General features: G+C 59.9%; 1 protein-coding gene across 1 annotated transcript; it reads left to right on the plus strand.

Moving 5' to 3' along the window:
• Window positions 1-1,386: 1,386 nt before the first annotated feature.
• On the plus strand, window positions 1,387-11,084 carry LOC132249883 (uncharacterized). Its single transcript, XM_059725538.1, has 10 exons — window positions 1,387-1,483; window positions 1,588-1,899; window positions 4,170-4,331; window positions 4,634-4,753; window positions 5,278-5,427; window positions 6,820-6,924; window positions 7,117-7,536; window positions 7,786-8,097; window positions 8,244-8,576; window positions 8,929-11,084. Exons 1-10 carry the CDS (start codon window positions 1,387-1,389, stop codon window positions 9,081-9,083), a joined length of 2,166 nt encoding a protein of 721 aa, XP_059581521.1. The 3' UTR covers window positions 9,084-11,084.
• The last annotated feature ends 5,448 nt before the right edge of the window (window positions 11,085-16,532 follow it).

Below are 16,532 nucleotides of genomic sequence, written 5' to 3' on the forward strand. Positions count from 1 at the left end.
CTGTGGCCTGACCAGTGTCACGTAGAGCGGGAGGATCACCTCCTTGGCCCTACTTGAGATGCATCTGTGGATGCACGATGGGTTCCGGTTAGCCCTGCCGACCGTGACCTCGCATTGTCGGCCCGTGTTCATCTTGGAGTCAGTGATGACTCCAAGATCCCTTTCTGCCTCCATGCTCTCAAGAAGGGAGTTTCCCATCTTATAAGTGTGCTGCCGGTTACTACTGCCCACGTGCATCACCCTGCACTTGTCCATATTGAAATGCATCCTGTTTTTCTTAGCACACCCTTGCAACCTATCCAGGTCTTGCTGCAGTGTCTCCCTCCCTACTAACGAGCCCACCTCACCCCAAATTTTGGTATCATCAGCAAATTTGAACAGGTTGCTTTTCACCCCGTCGTCCAAATTTCTGATAAAGAAATTGAACAGTGCGGGCCCAAGAACCGAGCCCTGGGGGACTCTGCTGCCCACTTCCCCCCCCCCCCCCGGTCGAATATGACCCGTCCACCACCACCCTCTGAGTACGACCCTTCAGCCAATTTGCAATCCACCTGACTGTGTAGGCATCGATGCCACAGTTGCCTAGTTTTTTAATGAGGATCTTCAAGTCTGACCTCCTGCCCTGGGCAGAGAAGAAAACTGGGCTCATATGACCCCAGCCAGGTAGTTGTCAGTGGATGGATAGAAGCCTACCCTACCAGAAGGGCAGATGCAGTTTCTGTAGCAAAGGAATTAATCACAGAATCATAGAAGTCGGTTCGGGAGGGACCTTGTAGATCTTTAAGTCTGACCCCCTGCCTTGGCAGCAGGGAAACTGGGCTCAAGTGACCCCAGCCAGGTAGGCATTGAGCTGCTTCTTAAAGACCCCCAGGGTAGGAAGCCAGCACCACTTCCCTTGGAAGTCGGTTCCAGATCCTAGACACCCTTACTGTGAAATAGTGTCTTCTAATGGCCAGAGTGAACCTACTTTCAAACAACTTATGGCCGTTATTCCTTGTTACTCTGGGAGGCTTCACTCCTACATATCCCAGCCGTGGGTTCAAATTGGACATGTCTCTCAAATGATCCCACAGTGACCCATGTCCTGTGTGTTCACTACTCTGACCCAGACTGGGCAGTCCCCTACTCTGTCTCAGAGCTGGAGAAGCCAGAGCAGTGCCTGGTGGGCCAGGAGGTGACCCTGCGCTGCTCCACGGAGGAGACGTTCCCCAAGGACATGGCTGTGACATGGGAAAGGATCCAGAGCAAGGCAGGATGGTGGCTAAGAGTGACAAGAACCAAGAGAGCCCCGAGCACCAGCCGCTGTTCCCCGCCCTCCCCCTGGGCTAAAGAGTGACCGAGGAGAGAGCTGGGACCAGCCTCGCGTCCTCCCTGACCTTCACCCCCATGGTGCAGGACCACGGGGCACGGGTCCGGTGCGTCTTCCTCCACGAGGGCAAACGGATCAGAGAGGAGCGAGTGTTCCTGGAGATCCAAGTGTGGGGTGAGTGCCCAGCGCCCCAATACCACCTCCAGGTGTGGCCAGGGCCTGCTGCTGTTGGAGTAGGATGGAGCTGGGGATTGCTAACACCCCCACTGCCTCCCCAGCCCGGCCGCAGGTGTCTGAGATCCAGGTGTTACCAGAGTGGGACCCCCGCGACAAGGTGCCGTTTGCTGTCCAGCTCCACAACTTCTACCCCAGGGAGGTGCCCCCGATCCAGTGGGGCTGGGACAGGGCCGGGAGCTGGAGGGAAGACCCCATGCAGATAGATAAGAAAGCGGACGGCACGTTCACCGCCACGAGGGTCTGGAGAGTGCCCAGCCAGAGCCTGACCCGGCTGGAGCTGCGAGTGCGAGTGCATGTCCAGCACGGCCCCGGAGAGCCCCCGAGCGAGAGAGAGCTCAGCCTGAGGGCCGCGGGTGAGGAGCAGCCGTGTCCTGGGGTCCCAGCCCCGCTGCAGGGGTGTTGGGTCTGTGTCATGTGTGAGGAGCTGGGAAGACCTGCTTGTCACTCAGTCCAGCACAGGGGGCCTGTGACCCCTTGCACCAGGCCCTCAGCTCTCTGGGAGAAAGGAGGGTCTGCAGACTAAATCCAACCACCCCTTTTGGAGGGGAGGGGAAGCCCTGGTGGGGAGCACAGGTTTTGCTGTAAGCAACCATGCCTCTGCCACCCCCACAGCTGCTGGGCATGTAGGAGGTGCATCACCCTTGTGGCGCAGGGCTCCTGGGGGAAGGCAGCAAGGTGGGGAGTCCTGAGCCCACAGCAGGCAGCCACCATCCACCTCCATCACACAGGGATCTGGACGGGCACTTCCCCTCTTTTCCTCCCCCTGTAGTGTGCAAAACATCAAGGAGCTACTTCCTCCGTGACCAGGACCCCCAGGACGTGCCACACATAGCTCTGTCCTGCTCCATGCACCACCCTGGCTGGGCAGCAGCCCCTGCCCCATTCCCTCGCTGTGGGGGCCTGGATCTGCACCCCATGTCCAGCTGCTCTCCACACTGCCTGGCAGTATTCCCAGCTATATAAACATAAGCGGGTGGGCAGATGAACATGACACACCTGCGTCCCACTCCTGGCACCCCAGGAGGGCAGGAACACTGCCCGCCTGCAAGGGGAAACCTGCTGTTTCCTGCAGTTCCCTGCACAATACTGCTGATCTGGGACAAATGCTCTCCCAGTCATGCAGCCTGGGACCAGGAGTTTAGTTTGCTGTTCCAGGACTGTCCCAGCCAATTAGGGATGGGTGGTCATGCTAGCCTGGCAGGGAGGGCCTCCACACCCACTACAGCTGGGGGTCCTGGGACACAGAGCTGGTGCTGAGGGACCAGACCCCAAGTGACACACAGCCCCTCTGCTGTTTCCCTCCAGCCGTAGAGAGCAGAGGGGGCCCCACACACCATGCAGAGCTCAGGGCTGACCCTCCCCTGCTCTGCCCAGGGCCATGGGCAGGGCTGCTCCAGCTCCTGCTGCCCTGTGGGGTGGGGCAGGAGCAGCTCCAGCTTCACCTTGGACCTTGGCCCCTTCTCCCAGCCTCTCAATGTGACACAAGGAAGGTGAAAGCACAAAGGGATGGTGCAGGGATCCACGCTGCCAAGCAGGAGAGGAAATGGTGACTCTGATCAACCTGCTCCTGCCTCTGCTCTTCCTGGGGACAGCAGGTAAGTGCCGACCCCTGCTCTGCTGGGGCGAGGGGTGGCAGGGCTGGGCTGTGGTGGCCGTGTTCAGCCCCGGGGCAGGGACAGCCGGGTGCCACCTTGTGAACGCGCCTGGAGCAGAGAAATCCCAGTGCTCCCATGCTTGCAGAGAACGGCTCGGCTCTGGGGGAGCCTTTCTTGGCCCATAAGTGGGGACAGTTTCGGGGTGCTATTAGCTACCCCCAAACCAAGGCACTTTCAGTATAGCAGGCACCCATCCCATGGATGAAACCCAGCAACTCTCTGGGTGAAACCAGGTTCTAGCCCTTCCCCTCTTCCCGGCCCAGCCCTGTGGGGTCCCACAGCTGCTTCCTCCCCCTGGGCCTGTTCCCAGCTGCAGAGGATCATGGCACCTCCTCCCAGGCCATGACTCAGGACCCTGCTGCAGTGCTGGTCAATGCTGGGGGGCAGTAGCCCTGCAAGGTGACTTCATATTACTGGGAGGACACGATAGCACATCAGACTGGGGAAAGGACCAGGTCCAGCCTGGGGGGAGCCTGCTGGAGACAGAGCTGGACAGCAGAGACGCCTCGCTGTCGCCGCTCAGGGAGGACATGTCAGAGATGGGCTGTACAAGTGCAAAGAGGGGTGTGGAGACCAGCAGAAGCAGAGGACACCCCCTCCATGGTGGCCAGGGGTCCAGGAACACTAAGACCTGGAGGAGCCGGGGAACCACTTCCCAAACTTCACACGGCCCCTGGTAGCACAGATTGTGCAGCCTTTCTCCTGCCCGGGGCTGTGGGTCTGGGCTGTTGGGGAGCAGTGAGACCCTGGGAGCAGAGAAGAAACAGGAGGGGCCGGGATCCCCAGAGCCCCCCAGCCCTGAGCCTGCCCCAGGCTCCTGCTACCAGGGCACGGGAGGCCCTGGACGGACTCTCCCCTCCGCTCCTCAGAGCCACGGGGCTGTGGAGAAGGGCAGGAGCTGGGTCTGGTCCAGTTCCCAGGGAGCCCCGTCCGCTTGATTGGAGCCTGGGGCCTGGCTCCTTCCCAAGGGAAAGTGAAAGCCAGAGAGGAGCTGCTGGGATCCATTTTAGCTTCACAGGGACAAGGACTCTGGAAGAAAGGAGGGAAAGATGCAGCCCTGGGGCAGTGCCTGGGCACCCTGCTCCTTCCCGTGGCCCTGCTCCTTTCTCCCCTCTTTGCTGCCCCACACGGTAAGTCCCAGTCCCGCTGCTCCCCTGGTGTGGGTGTGGGGGCAGCCGGGGGCTGGGGCGGGTGTGCAGCCCTGGGCCAGCCTGGCCAAACCCTGCGGGAGGAGTGTGCGGGAGCGGGAGAGGGGGCAGTTCAGCGTGTGGGGGTGAAGTCCTGTCGCCCCGAGCACAGCAGACCCCTGCCCCTCAGCCCCCCATCTCCCTGCACCAGGTCTCCTTATAGGGCTGTGCTGTCCTGGGCAGCCTCTCCCCTGCGCCAGTCCAGCCCCACGGGGTCTCACAGCTGCTTCCTCCCCCCTGGGCAGGTTCCCAGCTGCAGGTGACCACGGCGCCCTCCTCCATGGCTAGCAGCAACTTTTCCTACCACGTCCACCATGAGGTTCTGGAGCAGCCGCTGGAGGAACAAGTCCCCGCGTACACACAGGGTGAGAGCCTGCACTGGGACCTGCCTGCTGTCCTCACTCCCAACATGGAGGTAGTTCCCTTGCCCCCTCCCTGAGGTAGCACAGAGCTGCTCCAGGCCAGTATTCAGGCACCGCTGAGCTGCACACCAGTGTGTCAGGGGCTGCATTAGGCAGCGGGAACGCTCCTTCCCTCCCAGAGGAGCTGCAGCACCAAGGAACAGAGGGACGCAGGCCTGGAGGGGTTTCCTGGGCTGCTGCATCCAGGCCCCTGCATTCCCAGCCCATGGGCGGCTGCAGGGATTCCCAGCATCCCAGAGCAAACCCTGGCCCATGATTGCGAGGGCAGCAGCTGGGGCACAAAGGATGCCAGGCTGTGTGCCAGAGGTAGCCACCAGGGAGATGAGGCCTTTCCCATGCCCTGCCCCTGCAGCTGGAGGGAATTGGGGATTGTGGGTGGGGGTTGGATCTGGGGTGTCTGGCAAGACCCTGTTTGTTTCAGAGTGATGCTACAAGCTGATCTCTGCCTTGTTTTCTCCTCCTGTTAGCAACTGCACCAGTGGGTCCGACTGGTTCCGGGGTTGGACCCATAGAGGGGATGCTGATCGTGGTTGGAGGTGGAGCCATCCTGGTGATTGTAATCAAAGGAGGAGCCCCAGCTGCTGCATCCAGTTACTTCTGCAGGAAGAGAAGAAAAGGTAGAGAAGCTGAGCCCGGGAGAGGGTAGAGAGCAAGGAGGCAGGCCACCCCCAGCCCCTCTGCAACCCACCCATTAACACTTACTGTGTCAGAACAAAACCCATCCAGAGAAACCCTTGCAGCATAAAACATCCCAGCAACCAATACAACATACAATCCTCATGCCTACACAGAGACCTGCCCCCTGTGCCATGGGCAGGGTGGGGGGGGTTCTCCCTCAAGGATGTGGACATGATGTAGACCTAAGTCTACCTGTGTGTTATGTTGAGGACAGGGCAGACTGGGGTGAGCACTTCTGCTGGGCAGGCCGGGGAGTTGGGATCATGACCACAACCTGACATAAAGGCGCCCAGGCCATGCACCAGTGGTAGAAGCAGGGGAGATGACCGTCCACAACGAGATGCAGGAACTGGTCATAGTGAGAAACAGACTGTCAACCTGGGACCTGCTCCCCACGACGGGTGTCAGGCCATGTGGGAGCATATCCAAGGCCAAACAGAGACCACCGAACCTCTCCTGTGGTTCTGTTCATATGCCGGGGGGGTGGAAGAAGGTAAACCGGCTCGGCTGGGAGGGACAGGGGTCAGGCTGATGACTAGAGAAGTGGCGCTGTACGGGCACCTGACCAAGACCAGGGGACCACAAGAACCCCCTTTTGACCATTTCATCCCCTGCGTGAGAAGTGCCCTGTGGAAGACCAGGGACCCCCGATGTACAGGCAGGCAAAGCTCTCAGTCGAGCACTGTGCGGGAATGGGACGAGCGAGCTGCAGTGCCACTACCAGGAAACAGAAAGAGAGGACAGAGAAGAGGTGGCCAGCACTGTTTGGCAAAAAAACCCTGGCACGTGATTTCAATGCCCGCTCCCTTTGGCTAGGCAGTAGAAACCAAGAGGAAGAAAGCGCATTGACCAAGTCAAGTGACAGCGCCGATGAGGAGAGCGACAGCGATGGGGACGACAGCAACAGTGAGAACACCAGCGACTGTGACATGAGCTAAAGGCTAAAGACTAGTGTCCAGGGGCAGGAACAAAGGGAAAGTGCAAATCTAACGGTGAAAGGAACGCAGAGTAGTGTGCAGGAGCACAGGTGTGACTATTGTAATGTGTGCGAGGGTGCGGAGGTGTGTGAGAGCGAGTTTTGTAACGGCTGCATGTTTGTGAAACTAGTTTTGTCTTGAAGACCGGTAAGTTTAGGGATGTATCTAACTATCCAGAAATATTAAAAAAAAAAAAAGGCAGCAGGGGCGATGAGGATAGTGCCTGTGCCCTGCCCCTGCAGCTTCCCAGGATCCTGGGTGGGGCTGACTTGGGGGTCTCAAGTAAAACCTTGCTTTGCCCTTAGAGAGGTGCTGCCAGCTGAACTCTGCCTTGTTCTCTCCTCCTCCTACCAGGCGCAGCAATGACTCTTGCCACCACTCTGATTAGAGCTTCCTCGGTGGCTGCAAGGCGAGTAGGAGCTTTCAGAACATTTAACTTCTGGAAGAAGAGGAGCGAAGGTAGCACTGGAAATTGCTTTTGGGCTGCATAACCACAACAGGAGGGGATGGGCGAGAGAGGGTGGGAGGTGGGCAGCGAGGTACCCTGGGGATGGGGGGAGGGGCCTTTCCTGCCATAGACCTGCCCCATCCCAGGGAAGGATTCACCTCCAGAGCTCCCAGCTCTCAGCTTAGACCGGAGGTGTCTTCCAGATGATTCCTGGCTGATTCATCCTGCGTGTCAGCCTGGGCCCCCGGGCTGGGCCGTATCCTACAATGTCGCAGAGGTGCAGGGGCCAGAGCGGTGCCTGCTGGGCCAGGAGGTGACCCTGCGCTGCTCCATGGCGGGGACATTTCCAGAGGATGCAGTCACATTGTGGGAGTGGATCCACAGCAAGGACAGAATGGCATTTGAGAGTGACATGGACCAAGAGAGCCCCGAGCACCAGCTGCTGTTACCCGCCCTCCCCCCGGGCTGGAGAGTGACCGAGGAGAGAGCTGGGACCTGCCTCACGTCCTCCCTGACCTTCACCCCCACGCTGCAGGACGACGGGGCGCGGGTCCGGTGCGTCTTCCTCCACGAGGCCGAACGGATCAGAGAGGAGCGAGTGTCCCCGGAGATCCGGGTGTGGGGTGAGTGCCCAACCCTGCTGCTTCCACCTACAGGTGTGACCAGGGCCTGATGCTGTCACAGAAAGATGGGTCAGGGGACAGCTCAACACCCGCCAGGATTCTGAAATTGCCAAGCGTGCGCTGACGACAAGCCTCACCCAGCACTCCCTGCACTGCCCCAGCCCCACAGCACCGGGGGGGCAACCATCCATCTCCCCCAAGCAGGATCACGTCAGTCCCTTGCACTAACCCCCCTGCTGTCTCCCACAGCCTGGCCACAAGTGTCTGAGATCCAGGTGTTGCCAGAGTGGGACCCCCGCGACAAGGTGCCGTTTGCTGTCCAGCTCCACAACTTCTACCCCAGGGAGGTGCCCCCGATCCAGTGGGGCTGGGATGGGGCCGGGAGCTGGGGGGAAGACCCCACGCAGATAGACAAGAACGCGGACGGCACGTTCACCGCGACGAGCGTCTGGAGAGTGCCCAGCCGGAGCCTGACCCGGCCGGAGCTGCGAGTGCGAGTGTGCGTCCAGCACGGCCCCGGAGAGCCCGCGAGCGAGAGAGAGCTCAGCCTGAGGGCCGCGGGTGAGGAGGGGCCGTGTCCTGGGGTCCCAGCCCCGCTGCAGGGGTGTGGGGTCTGTGTGGTGTGTGAGGGGCCGGGGAGCAGCCCCTGCCAGGCCGCGGCTCCCCTGACGGGGCCTGTCCCTGCCTCTGCCTCTTCCCTTCCCCAGGTCTCCTGCGGCCCCCGGACGTGTCCGAAATCTCCCAGTCTGAGTCCATGGCCAAGGGGAAGGGAGTCATCCTGAGCTGCCGCATCGCGGGGCATTTCCCGGGGGAGCTGAGCGTGACCTGGCTGCGGAGGGGCAAGGGGGAGGACACTGCTGTGATCCTGCGGGACTCGACTGAGTGCAGGGTGGAGCCCGGCACGGCCGTCCTGGCACGGGACGGGAAGAGCTTCCAGCAGGAGACCAGACTCACCCGCTGGACATCCCGGGACAAGGGGGCAGAGTACATCTGCCGTGTGGGACACCTCACCCTGGAGACCCCCATCGAGAGGAGCAGCGGTAAGTGTGGGGTGGGGACAGGAAAAGCCTGGTGGTTCCTGGATAAGGAGCCTTGTCGTGGTCCCTGTTCTGGTTCTGGTTGTGGTGGGTCTATAGGGGAGTTGACCCGCCTGTCACTTCAGCTTAGCCCAGAGGGGCTGTGATCCCCTGGCCCTGCCTGCCCCCTTGTATCAGGGCCTCCTGGAGGCTTTGTACAACAGGACACCCCTGGTGCTAGCCTGGGTGTGTGATGGGAGCCCACCGCAGAGACTGGAAGGAGAAGGGCTCATGCCAGCTGGCGCAATGGGTGGGCATGTGCCTGGTGCCCAGGGATAGTGGCTGCTCACTGACCTGCCACTCCCACCTGTTGCAGCCTGTCATCCGCGGCCTCTGGGCATGGGGGATGTCTCCTGCCTGCAGGCCCTGGTGCCTGGGCAGCCGGAGTCCATGCAGCACCTTCTATCAGGATCCTACCCCAGGCAGCTGGCAATGACCTGGCTGGGAAAGAGAGCAAGGAAGAAGAAGTGAAGGCCCCTGGGGATCTCAGACCCTCACAGGATCCACACCTCCGCCCCCAGCCATGTGCCGGATGAAGAGTCCTACAGCTGTGAGGGGCTGGCTGGCAGTGACCTAGCCCAGGGGTTTCGAAAGGGCAAAACATGATTGGAGGACTTGGGATTCCCTTTCCTCACCAATCAGGCCCCAGAGACTCACCCTCCATGTCCCCTGATTGGCCCCTTGGGTCACCTGGAGGGGGATAAAAGGGGCAGCACGGCTGACTCAGGAGAGACCAGCGAGGGACCACAAAGAAGGAGCTGGTAAGAGCTGAGCCAGCTGTTACCCCAGAGGAGCCTGAAGAAGCAGGACCTGCAGGCACCGGTTGGACCCTCAGCAGCACGGCCGTGCTCCACATGGGGCTGAGCCTCCCCCACTCCCACGAAGGCAGCCCGCCACGCTCCTGTGAGCCCCAGCCACAGCTATCGGCAGCACCTGGCAGGGCAGTTCCCGCTGTGACTGAAGCTGGTGGGATGTTCCCCCGCTCCCCACACCTCCAGCTGGGCTCAGGCTTCGGCCACGCTGCACCCTGCCACACCACTGCCGGTGGGTGGAAGCCTCAGCCCAAAGGCTTCTGCTGAGCAGTCAGCTCTGGCTCCAGCTCCTGGCCACCTTCTGCACACCTCGCCTGCCCACAGGGGCTGCTCATTATGCTGGGCAGGCAGACTGGGTGGGGCACCTACCTTGGAGATCTTTAAAAAGAGACTAGACACACAACCTGCTGAGGTTATTTGAGAGAAGCAGTCTTTCCTGCCCAGAGCAGGGGGTGGATGGACCCGATGAGCTGACGAGGTCCCTTCCAGCACTAAACTGCTGTGAATGTGTGAGGGTGGCTGGGAGCTGGAGCCAGAGCTGCATGTGCTGGGCAGGAGCCACCTGCAGAAACTCTCCCCACCCAGAACTGGTGGCAGGGGCAGTTTCTCCTGGGTGGTTATCTCACACCTGGCCCCCTCCGTTTTCTTCCCCTTCTTTCAAAGCACTCACCCCCAGGCAGGCCAGGCAGCTCCTTTTGTCTCACTCACCCTTTTGGCAGTTGCACGTGGAGGCTTCCCCTCAGGCCTTGCCTCCCCGAGTCTCAGCCCCCTCAGGTGCCTTGGGAACTCTCCCTTGCTGCATCTCTTTCCCCCAAGCTGATACTGTTGCACCACAGTCCTTTCCCCGGCACTCATGCAGGGTTTATCCCACTCTTTTACTGACCCCATGTTTCCAAACGCAGCAGCAGTCGGCATCCTGCTCTCTGGGCTCTGTGAGCTATGTGCTCACCTGAAGGGGTTTGTGAAGCTGGCTCACGAGCTCTGAGGGCTCATTCCAGGGATTGCTCTCTCCTGCTCGATCCTCCAGCACTGCACAGACCTCCAGCCACTTGTGAAGGCTTCAATAGGCCCCCACAGGTGGGACCACGCTGCCAGCTCGCCGACCCTCGTCCCTCCGCACTGCCTCCACTGCCCTTGGGAGGACAGCAGCCCCCAGCCCATCCCCAGGCTGCATCTTCCCAGGCTCCTCACTGAGGTTTCAGTCTTGACTCCCGGCTGGGGACCACATGAACTATAAGTACCTCGGCCAACTGGGACAAAAGGGTGGGAGCTCCCGGTCAGGGGTGCCTGCTGGGACGGTCCTCTTCACACATTCAGACACATCCCGACTAGGACACCCTTAAGGTGAGTGCCCCATAAACTATCTGTGACATCCATATATAATACATAGCGTATAATATGTGTGTGTACGTATAAAGGACAAAAGTATTCTGGTGCCTAGATGTTTGTGTTGGAAAAACATTTTACTCAAGAGCGTTTCCATTTCCTGGCTGATCACTGGCATAGACAGAAGATGTCCTGGGCAGAGCCCAGTTTTGAAAGCATATTAAATACTTACCACTTACTTTAAATGACAGAACAAGAATCCTACTCAGTCTTCACAAAACACAGCAAGAGAAATCCTCTTGCCCTCCAGCCCTTGCAGTGAGTCTGTCATTCAGGGACGGGGTGTGTGTGAGGGGCAGGAATCGTGATCTGCCCCCTCGGTGCAACTCTACATTTCCTTCGCTGTTTAAACCTCCACAGCAGCCAGGACGCCCTGGCAAGGCCAAGACGATCAAGCACTCTGGAGCTTTTTCAGAGCACTGATAGTTTCATGTTCAAGAAACTTCTGGTATCTGAAGGAAGGAAACCTCCACTACACCCCCTGCTCTTTCTGCCTGGTTTTGCTGGAGTGCAGCCTGGAGCATCGGGGATGATGCTCAACGGCAACCAGCACGGTTTCATGAGGGGGAGGTCATGTCAGACCAACCTGGTTGCCTTTTACAATCAGGTCACAAAAGCATTGGATGCAGGTGTCGCCATGGATGTAGTCTTTCTGGACTTCAGCAAGGCCTTCAACACTGTCTCCCACCCCATCCTCATTTGAAAACTAAAGTGACTGTGGCATCGATGCCTACATGGTCAGATGGATTGCGAATTGGCTGAAGGGTCGTACGCAGAAGGTGGTGGTGGACGGGTCATATTCGACCCGGGGGGAAGTGGGCAGCGGAGTCCCCCAGGGCTCGGTCCTTGGACCCGCGCTGTTCAATTTCTTTATCAGTGATTTGGACGACGAGGTGAAAAGCAACCTGTTCAAATTTGCTGATGATACCAAAATTTGGGGTGAGGTGGGCACGCTAGCAGGGAGGGAAAGACTTCAGCAAGACTTGGATCGGTTGCAGGGATGGGCTAACAAAAACAGGATGAGTTTCAATACAGACAAATGCAGGGTGATGCACTTGGGCAGTAGTAACCAGCAATACACTTATAAGATGGGAAACTCCCTTCTTGAGAGCACGGAGGCAGAAAGGGATCTTGGAGTCATCACTGACTCCAAGATGAACATGGGCCAACAATGCGAGGTCATGGTCGGCAGGGCTAACTGGACCCTATCGTGCATCCACAGGTGCATATCAAGTAGGGCCAAGGAGGTGATCCTCCCCCTCTACGCGACACTGGTCAGGCCACAGCTGGAGTACTGTGTCCAGGTCTGGGCACCCCACTTCAAGAGGGATGTGAACAACATGGAGAGGGTCCAGAGGAGGGCCACCCACATGATCCAGGGACAGCAGGGCAGACCCTACAACGAGAGGCTAAGGGACCTGACCCTGTTCAGCCTCCACAAGAGAAGGCTGAGGGGGACCTGGTGACCGTCTATAAACTCACTAGGGGGGACCAGAAGGGTTTGGGGGAGACCTTGTTTCCCTTAGCGCCCCCCAGGATAACAAGGAATAACGGCCACAAGTTGTTGGAGAGTAGGTTCAGATTAGACATCCGTAGGAACTACCTTACAGTCAGGGCGGCTAGGATCTGGAACCGACTTCCAAGGGAAGTGGTGCTGGCTCCTATCCTGGGGGGCTTTAAGAAGCGGCTTGATGCCTACCCGGCTGGGGTCACTTGAGCCCAGTTTTCTTCCTGCCCAGGCAGGGGGTCAGACCTGAAGATCTACAAGGTCCCTTCTGACCCGACTTCTATGATTCTGTGATTCTATGATTCTCTGGGTCGGCCCACGGGCTCCTCCCGGCTCCTGTCTGCACTCAGACTGTGCCAAGCAAGTCCAGCCCGTCCTGCTGCTTCCTCTCACCCTGGGTTTCTTCTGTGCACAGGGAAGTCCCAGCTGCAGCATAGAGCAGCGGGGTGGTGTAGGCAGAGCCCCGAGAAGCAGTACCGGGACCCCGACATGTTTCTCCGCCCCAGCTGCGCACCCGGGGAGCAGGATGGAGCTGGTGCCTGGCCCCACACACTGGCTCCTCTCCCACCACCCGGGACACCCTGGATCTGCACATGAGCTTCGCCTGGTGGAGCCGGGATGTGAGCATGGGCAGGACAGGTGCTCTGGGAGCAGACCCCAGACAAGGATGCCCAGAGTCCCCAGCCCCAAGACTGCCCCGGGCTCCTGTTACCAGGACAGGGCAGTCCACGGGTGCTCCTCAGAGCCACGGGGCTGTGGAGAAGGGCATGAGCTAGGCCTTGCCCAGGTCCCAGACCCATTTCAGCTTATGGAACAGGATGGAGCCTTTTCCTGTTGACTCCAGGGTGGGGCCTGGCCCCTTCCCAAGTAAAAGCGAAAGCCAGAGAGAAGTTCCTGGGAATCCAATTTAGCTGCAGGGTACAAGGAATCTGTGAAACAGAAGGAAAGATGCAGCCCTGGGTGCAGTGCCTGGGTAGCCTACTCCTTCTCGCGGCCTTCCTCCTTTCTCCACTCTTTCCTGCCCCACACCATCTGTCCCAGTCCCACTGCTCCCCTGGTGCGGGTGTGGGGGCAACCGGGGGCTGGGGCAGGTGTTCAGCCCTAGGGCAGCCTGGCCAAACCCCGTGGGAGGAGTGTGTGGGTGAGGGAGATGGGGCAGTTCAACGTGTGGGGGTGAAGTCCCGTCACCCCGAGCCCAGCAGGCCCCTGCCCCCCAGCCCCCATCTCCCTGCACCAGGTCCCTGCAGTGGGCTGTGCCGTCCTGGGCAGCCTCTCCTCTATGCCAGCCCAGCCCTACGGGATCTCACGGCTGCTTCCTCTCCCCTGGGCAGGTTCCCAGCTGCAGGTGACCACGGCGCCCTCCTCCACGGCCCCTGTGAGCTTGGGGGCCCTGCTGCAGTGCCGGTTCGATGTCGGGGGGCCGGTGGCCTTGGACTCCCTGCGGGTGATGTGATATTTCTGGGACCACAAGCTGTCCTGGTACAAACATGGCAAGAGCCAGGCTCAGCCCAGAGCCAGCCTGCTGCTGGAGAAAGAGCTGCAGAGAGAAGGTGCCTCCCTGTCGCTTGCCACACTGACCGTGCCCGATGGGGGCTTGTACTGGTGTGTTGTGGGGTACGGGATGCAGAAGCATGAGGGAGAAACCACCCTGCACCTGCTCGGTGAGGAGCAGAGATGGGCCCACAGCATGGCGGGGGCTGTGCTGGGGCTGACCATGGGTGGATGAGGCACACAAGAACACAGACCTGCGCCACATGCAACTGAGGTGGTGAATAAGCAATGCTCTGCAGAGCTGGATGGACTGTTTGCTGTAGCCATGTCCAAGCCCAGCCACAGGCAGGGCCAACTGTCTTGCCCTGGGAGCAGTGGGAAGCCTTATACAGTGGGCAGATGCCCTGGCATTCGCTGCTAGCTTGGGGAGGCAGAATCTCCTGCTGCCAGACACAGGCAGTGCTGACTTCTCCCAGGCCCTGAGACCCGCACGGCCATGGTGACACTTGCCTGTGGGGTCTGTCAGTTGAGCATCTGGGCTAAGACAGAGCCCAGACCCCACATGGCCTCAGGGCCTCAGTGGTAGCCAAATCCAGGGTGGGGGATGGCACATGTCCCAAGTCTTAAATCCTAAGTCCAAATGTGCTCAGTGACTCCCTACTTTCCAGCTGACCCGAAGATCTCCATCCCAAAAGAATCAGGCGTAGCCCATACTAAGACCTCCCTCCTGTGCCATGTTAGGGGGTTCTTCCCCAAGGATGTGGATGTGGAGTGACTGAGAGACAGGCTGGTCCAGGAGGGCTCCAGCCGCTCCAGCCCCCAGAGCAACACGGACAGGACCTTCAACCTCACCCTGAACTACACCTTCACCCCCTCCCACAGTGACGCCAGCAGTGTCTTCTTTCGTACCCACCATGTGGCTCTGGGGCAGATGCTGCAGGAGGATGTCCTCCTGGTCATCCTAGGTGAGGGCCTGCACCAGGACTGCCTGCTACCCTGACTCCCGACATGAGGGTAGATCCTTTCCCCCCACCCCAAGGTAGCGCAGAGCTTCTCCAGGCCAGTGTGCAGGCTGCACTGAGCTGCAGATCAGCATGGTCTGGGGCTGCTTTAGCCTGTGGGAACATTTCTTCCCTCCGGGAGGAGCTGGTGCACCCAGGAGCAGAGGGGTGCAGGCCTGGAGTGGGGTTCTAGGCTACTGTGTGTCCAGGCCCCTGTGTTGTGGTGCATGGCTGGGTGCAGGGATCCTCAGTATCCCAGAGCAAATCCTGGCCCACGACTGCGCGGGCAGCAGCTGGGACAGAGAGGATGCCCAGCCATGTGCCAGAGGTAGCTGCAGGGCAGATGAGGACCTACCTGTGCACTGCCCCTGCAGCTTTAGGGTGGAGGGGATTCCAGGTGAGGGATGGCTGGGTGGTCTTGTCGGTCTTGGGCAAGACCCTGCTCACTTCAGAGCAATGCTGTGAGCTGAATTCTGCCTTGTTCTCTCCTCCCTCTTCCAAGGAAGGAGGAAGCTTGAGTCTGGCATCTGCACTCCCCCATGCCCCAGTGGAAGGGGAAGCCCACAGGCTCTGATTGTGCCAAGAAATGGACCTGTGCACCTGGGATGGCAAGTCACAGGCTCATTGCACTTGTTTTCTAGGTCATACAGTGACCACCAAAGCCTCAAAGAGCTGAGGAGGCAGTCAAAGACAGAAGCAGTTACCAGCACTGCATCTCTGCCATGACCCACGGGACTCCAGGGACACTGTCCACAGCTGGGCTGGGCTGGGATGCAGGGGCCAGGGTCTGGCTGGAGACTGGGTCGTGGTTACATCAAACCCAGGCCTTTGCTGTTGGAAGCTGCTCCTGCCTCCCTGACCTTCACATGTGACCTGTGCAGTGGGGCTGGGCAGCAAGCCCAGGGCTGGGGGCTGCCTCTGGCTCTCTATCCATGGGGGGCCTAGGCTGATGTGGCCCCCAGGCTGCCAGAATAAAGATGAGAGTTCTGACTTTCACCTGCTTCCCCAAGTGGATTTAGGAGCCAGCTGGGCAGGGCTGAAGTCTCCAGATCCTCTGTACAGAGCAGGTTCCTGGGCTATGAACCAGTGCCGCACACAGCAGACACTGGAAGTCTCTCTTGAGGGCTGCAAACACCTTTTCACCATAAGCCCAGCCTAGGAAACGCAGGGCTGTCACTGCCGATGATGTCTGTCCCACTTGACTGCAAATGGTGCTCTGCACACAGTCGGCCCCCGCACGGCTGCGCCCGGAGCACAGCGCTCACGGCCTGGCTCCGTCCCAGCCTCCGCAGCCCCTTTCTCTGCCTCTCGGGACTCCCCCGCACACGTGGAAAGCAGCCGTCCCGGCTCTGTCAGGCATCTTAGACCCGCTCTGCGAGCACACTCGGCTCCGCACAGCTCCCAGCACCTCCAGTCTGGGGAGAAGGTGCTGAGCTCCTCATGTGCTGGTTCTGCCGATGTCCCATGTCTAAGGAGGTGCCCGAGGCACAGGATGGGTGCCCAGCCATGCAGCACGCTGCCCTCCGCCCACATCACCCCCGGGCATCTCCACACCCCCCGCACTGCTGCCCTCGCTCCCCAGCACCGGCCTGGCTCAGGTCCCGGGGGATCGGGAGGCGGGACAGGCCCCGCAAGTTGCTCCCGGTGGCTTAGCGGAGCTTCGGGCAGGGCTGGAAACCACGGACCTGATGATAGCGGAGGGGGTGAACAGCCAGGACCGGGC

This window comes from Alligator mississippiensis, chromosome 4, assembly GCF_030867095.1.
Source record: "Alligator mississippiensis isolate rAllMis1 chromosome 4, rAllMis1, whole genome shotgun sequence".
NCBI lineage: Eukaryota > Metazoa > Chordata > Crocodylia > Alligatoridae > Alligator > Alligator mississippiensis.

Excerpts from the sequence above, each read along its gene's own strand:
- LOC132249883 (XM_059725538.1), top strand. The coding sequence starts at position 1,387 with ATGGTGCAGGACCACGGGGCACGGGTCCGGTGCGTCTTCCTCCACGAG. Across the intron at positions 4,332-4,633 it reads CCTCTTTGCTGCCCCACACG|GTTCCCAGCTGCAGGTGACC; the intron begins GTAAGTCCCAGT and ends CCCCCTGGGCAG. Across the intron at positions 6,925-7,116 it reads CTGGAAGAAGAGGAGCGAAG|ATGATTCCTGGCTGATTCAT; the intron begins GTAGCACTGGAA and ends GGTGTCTTCCAG.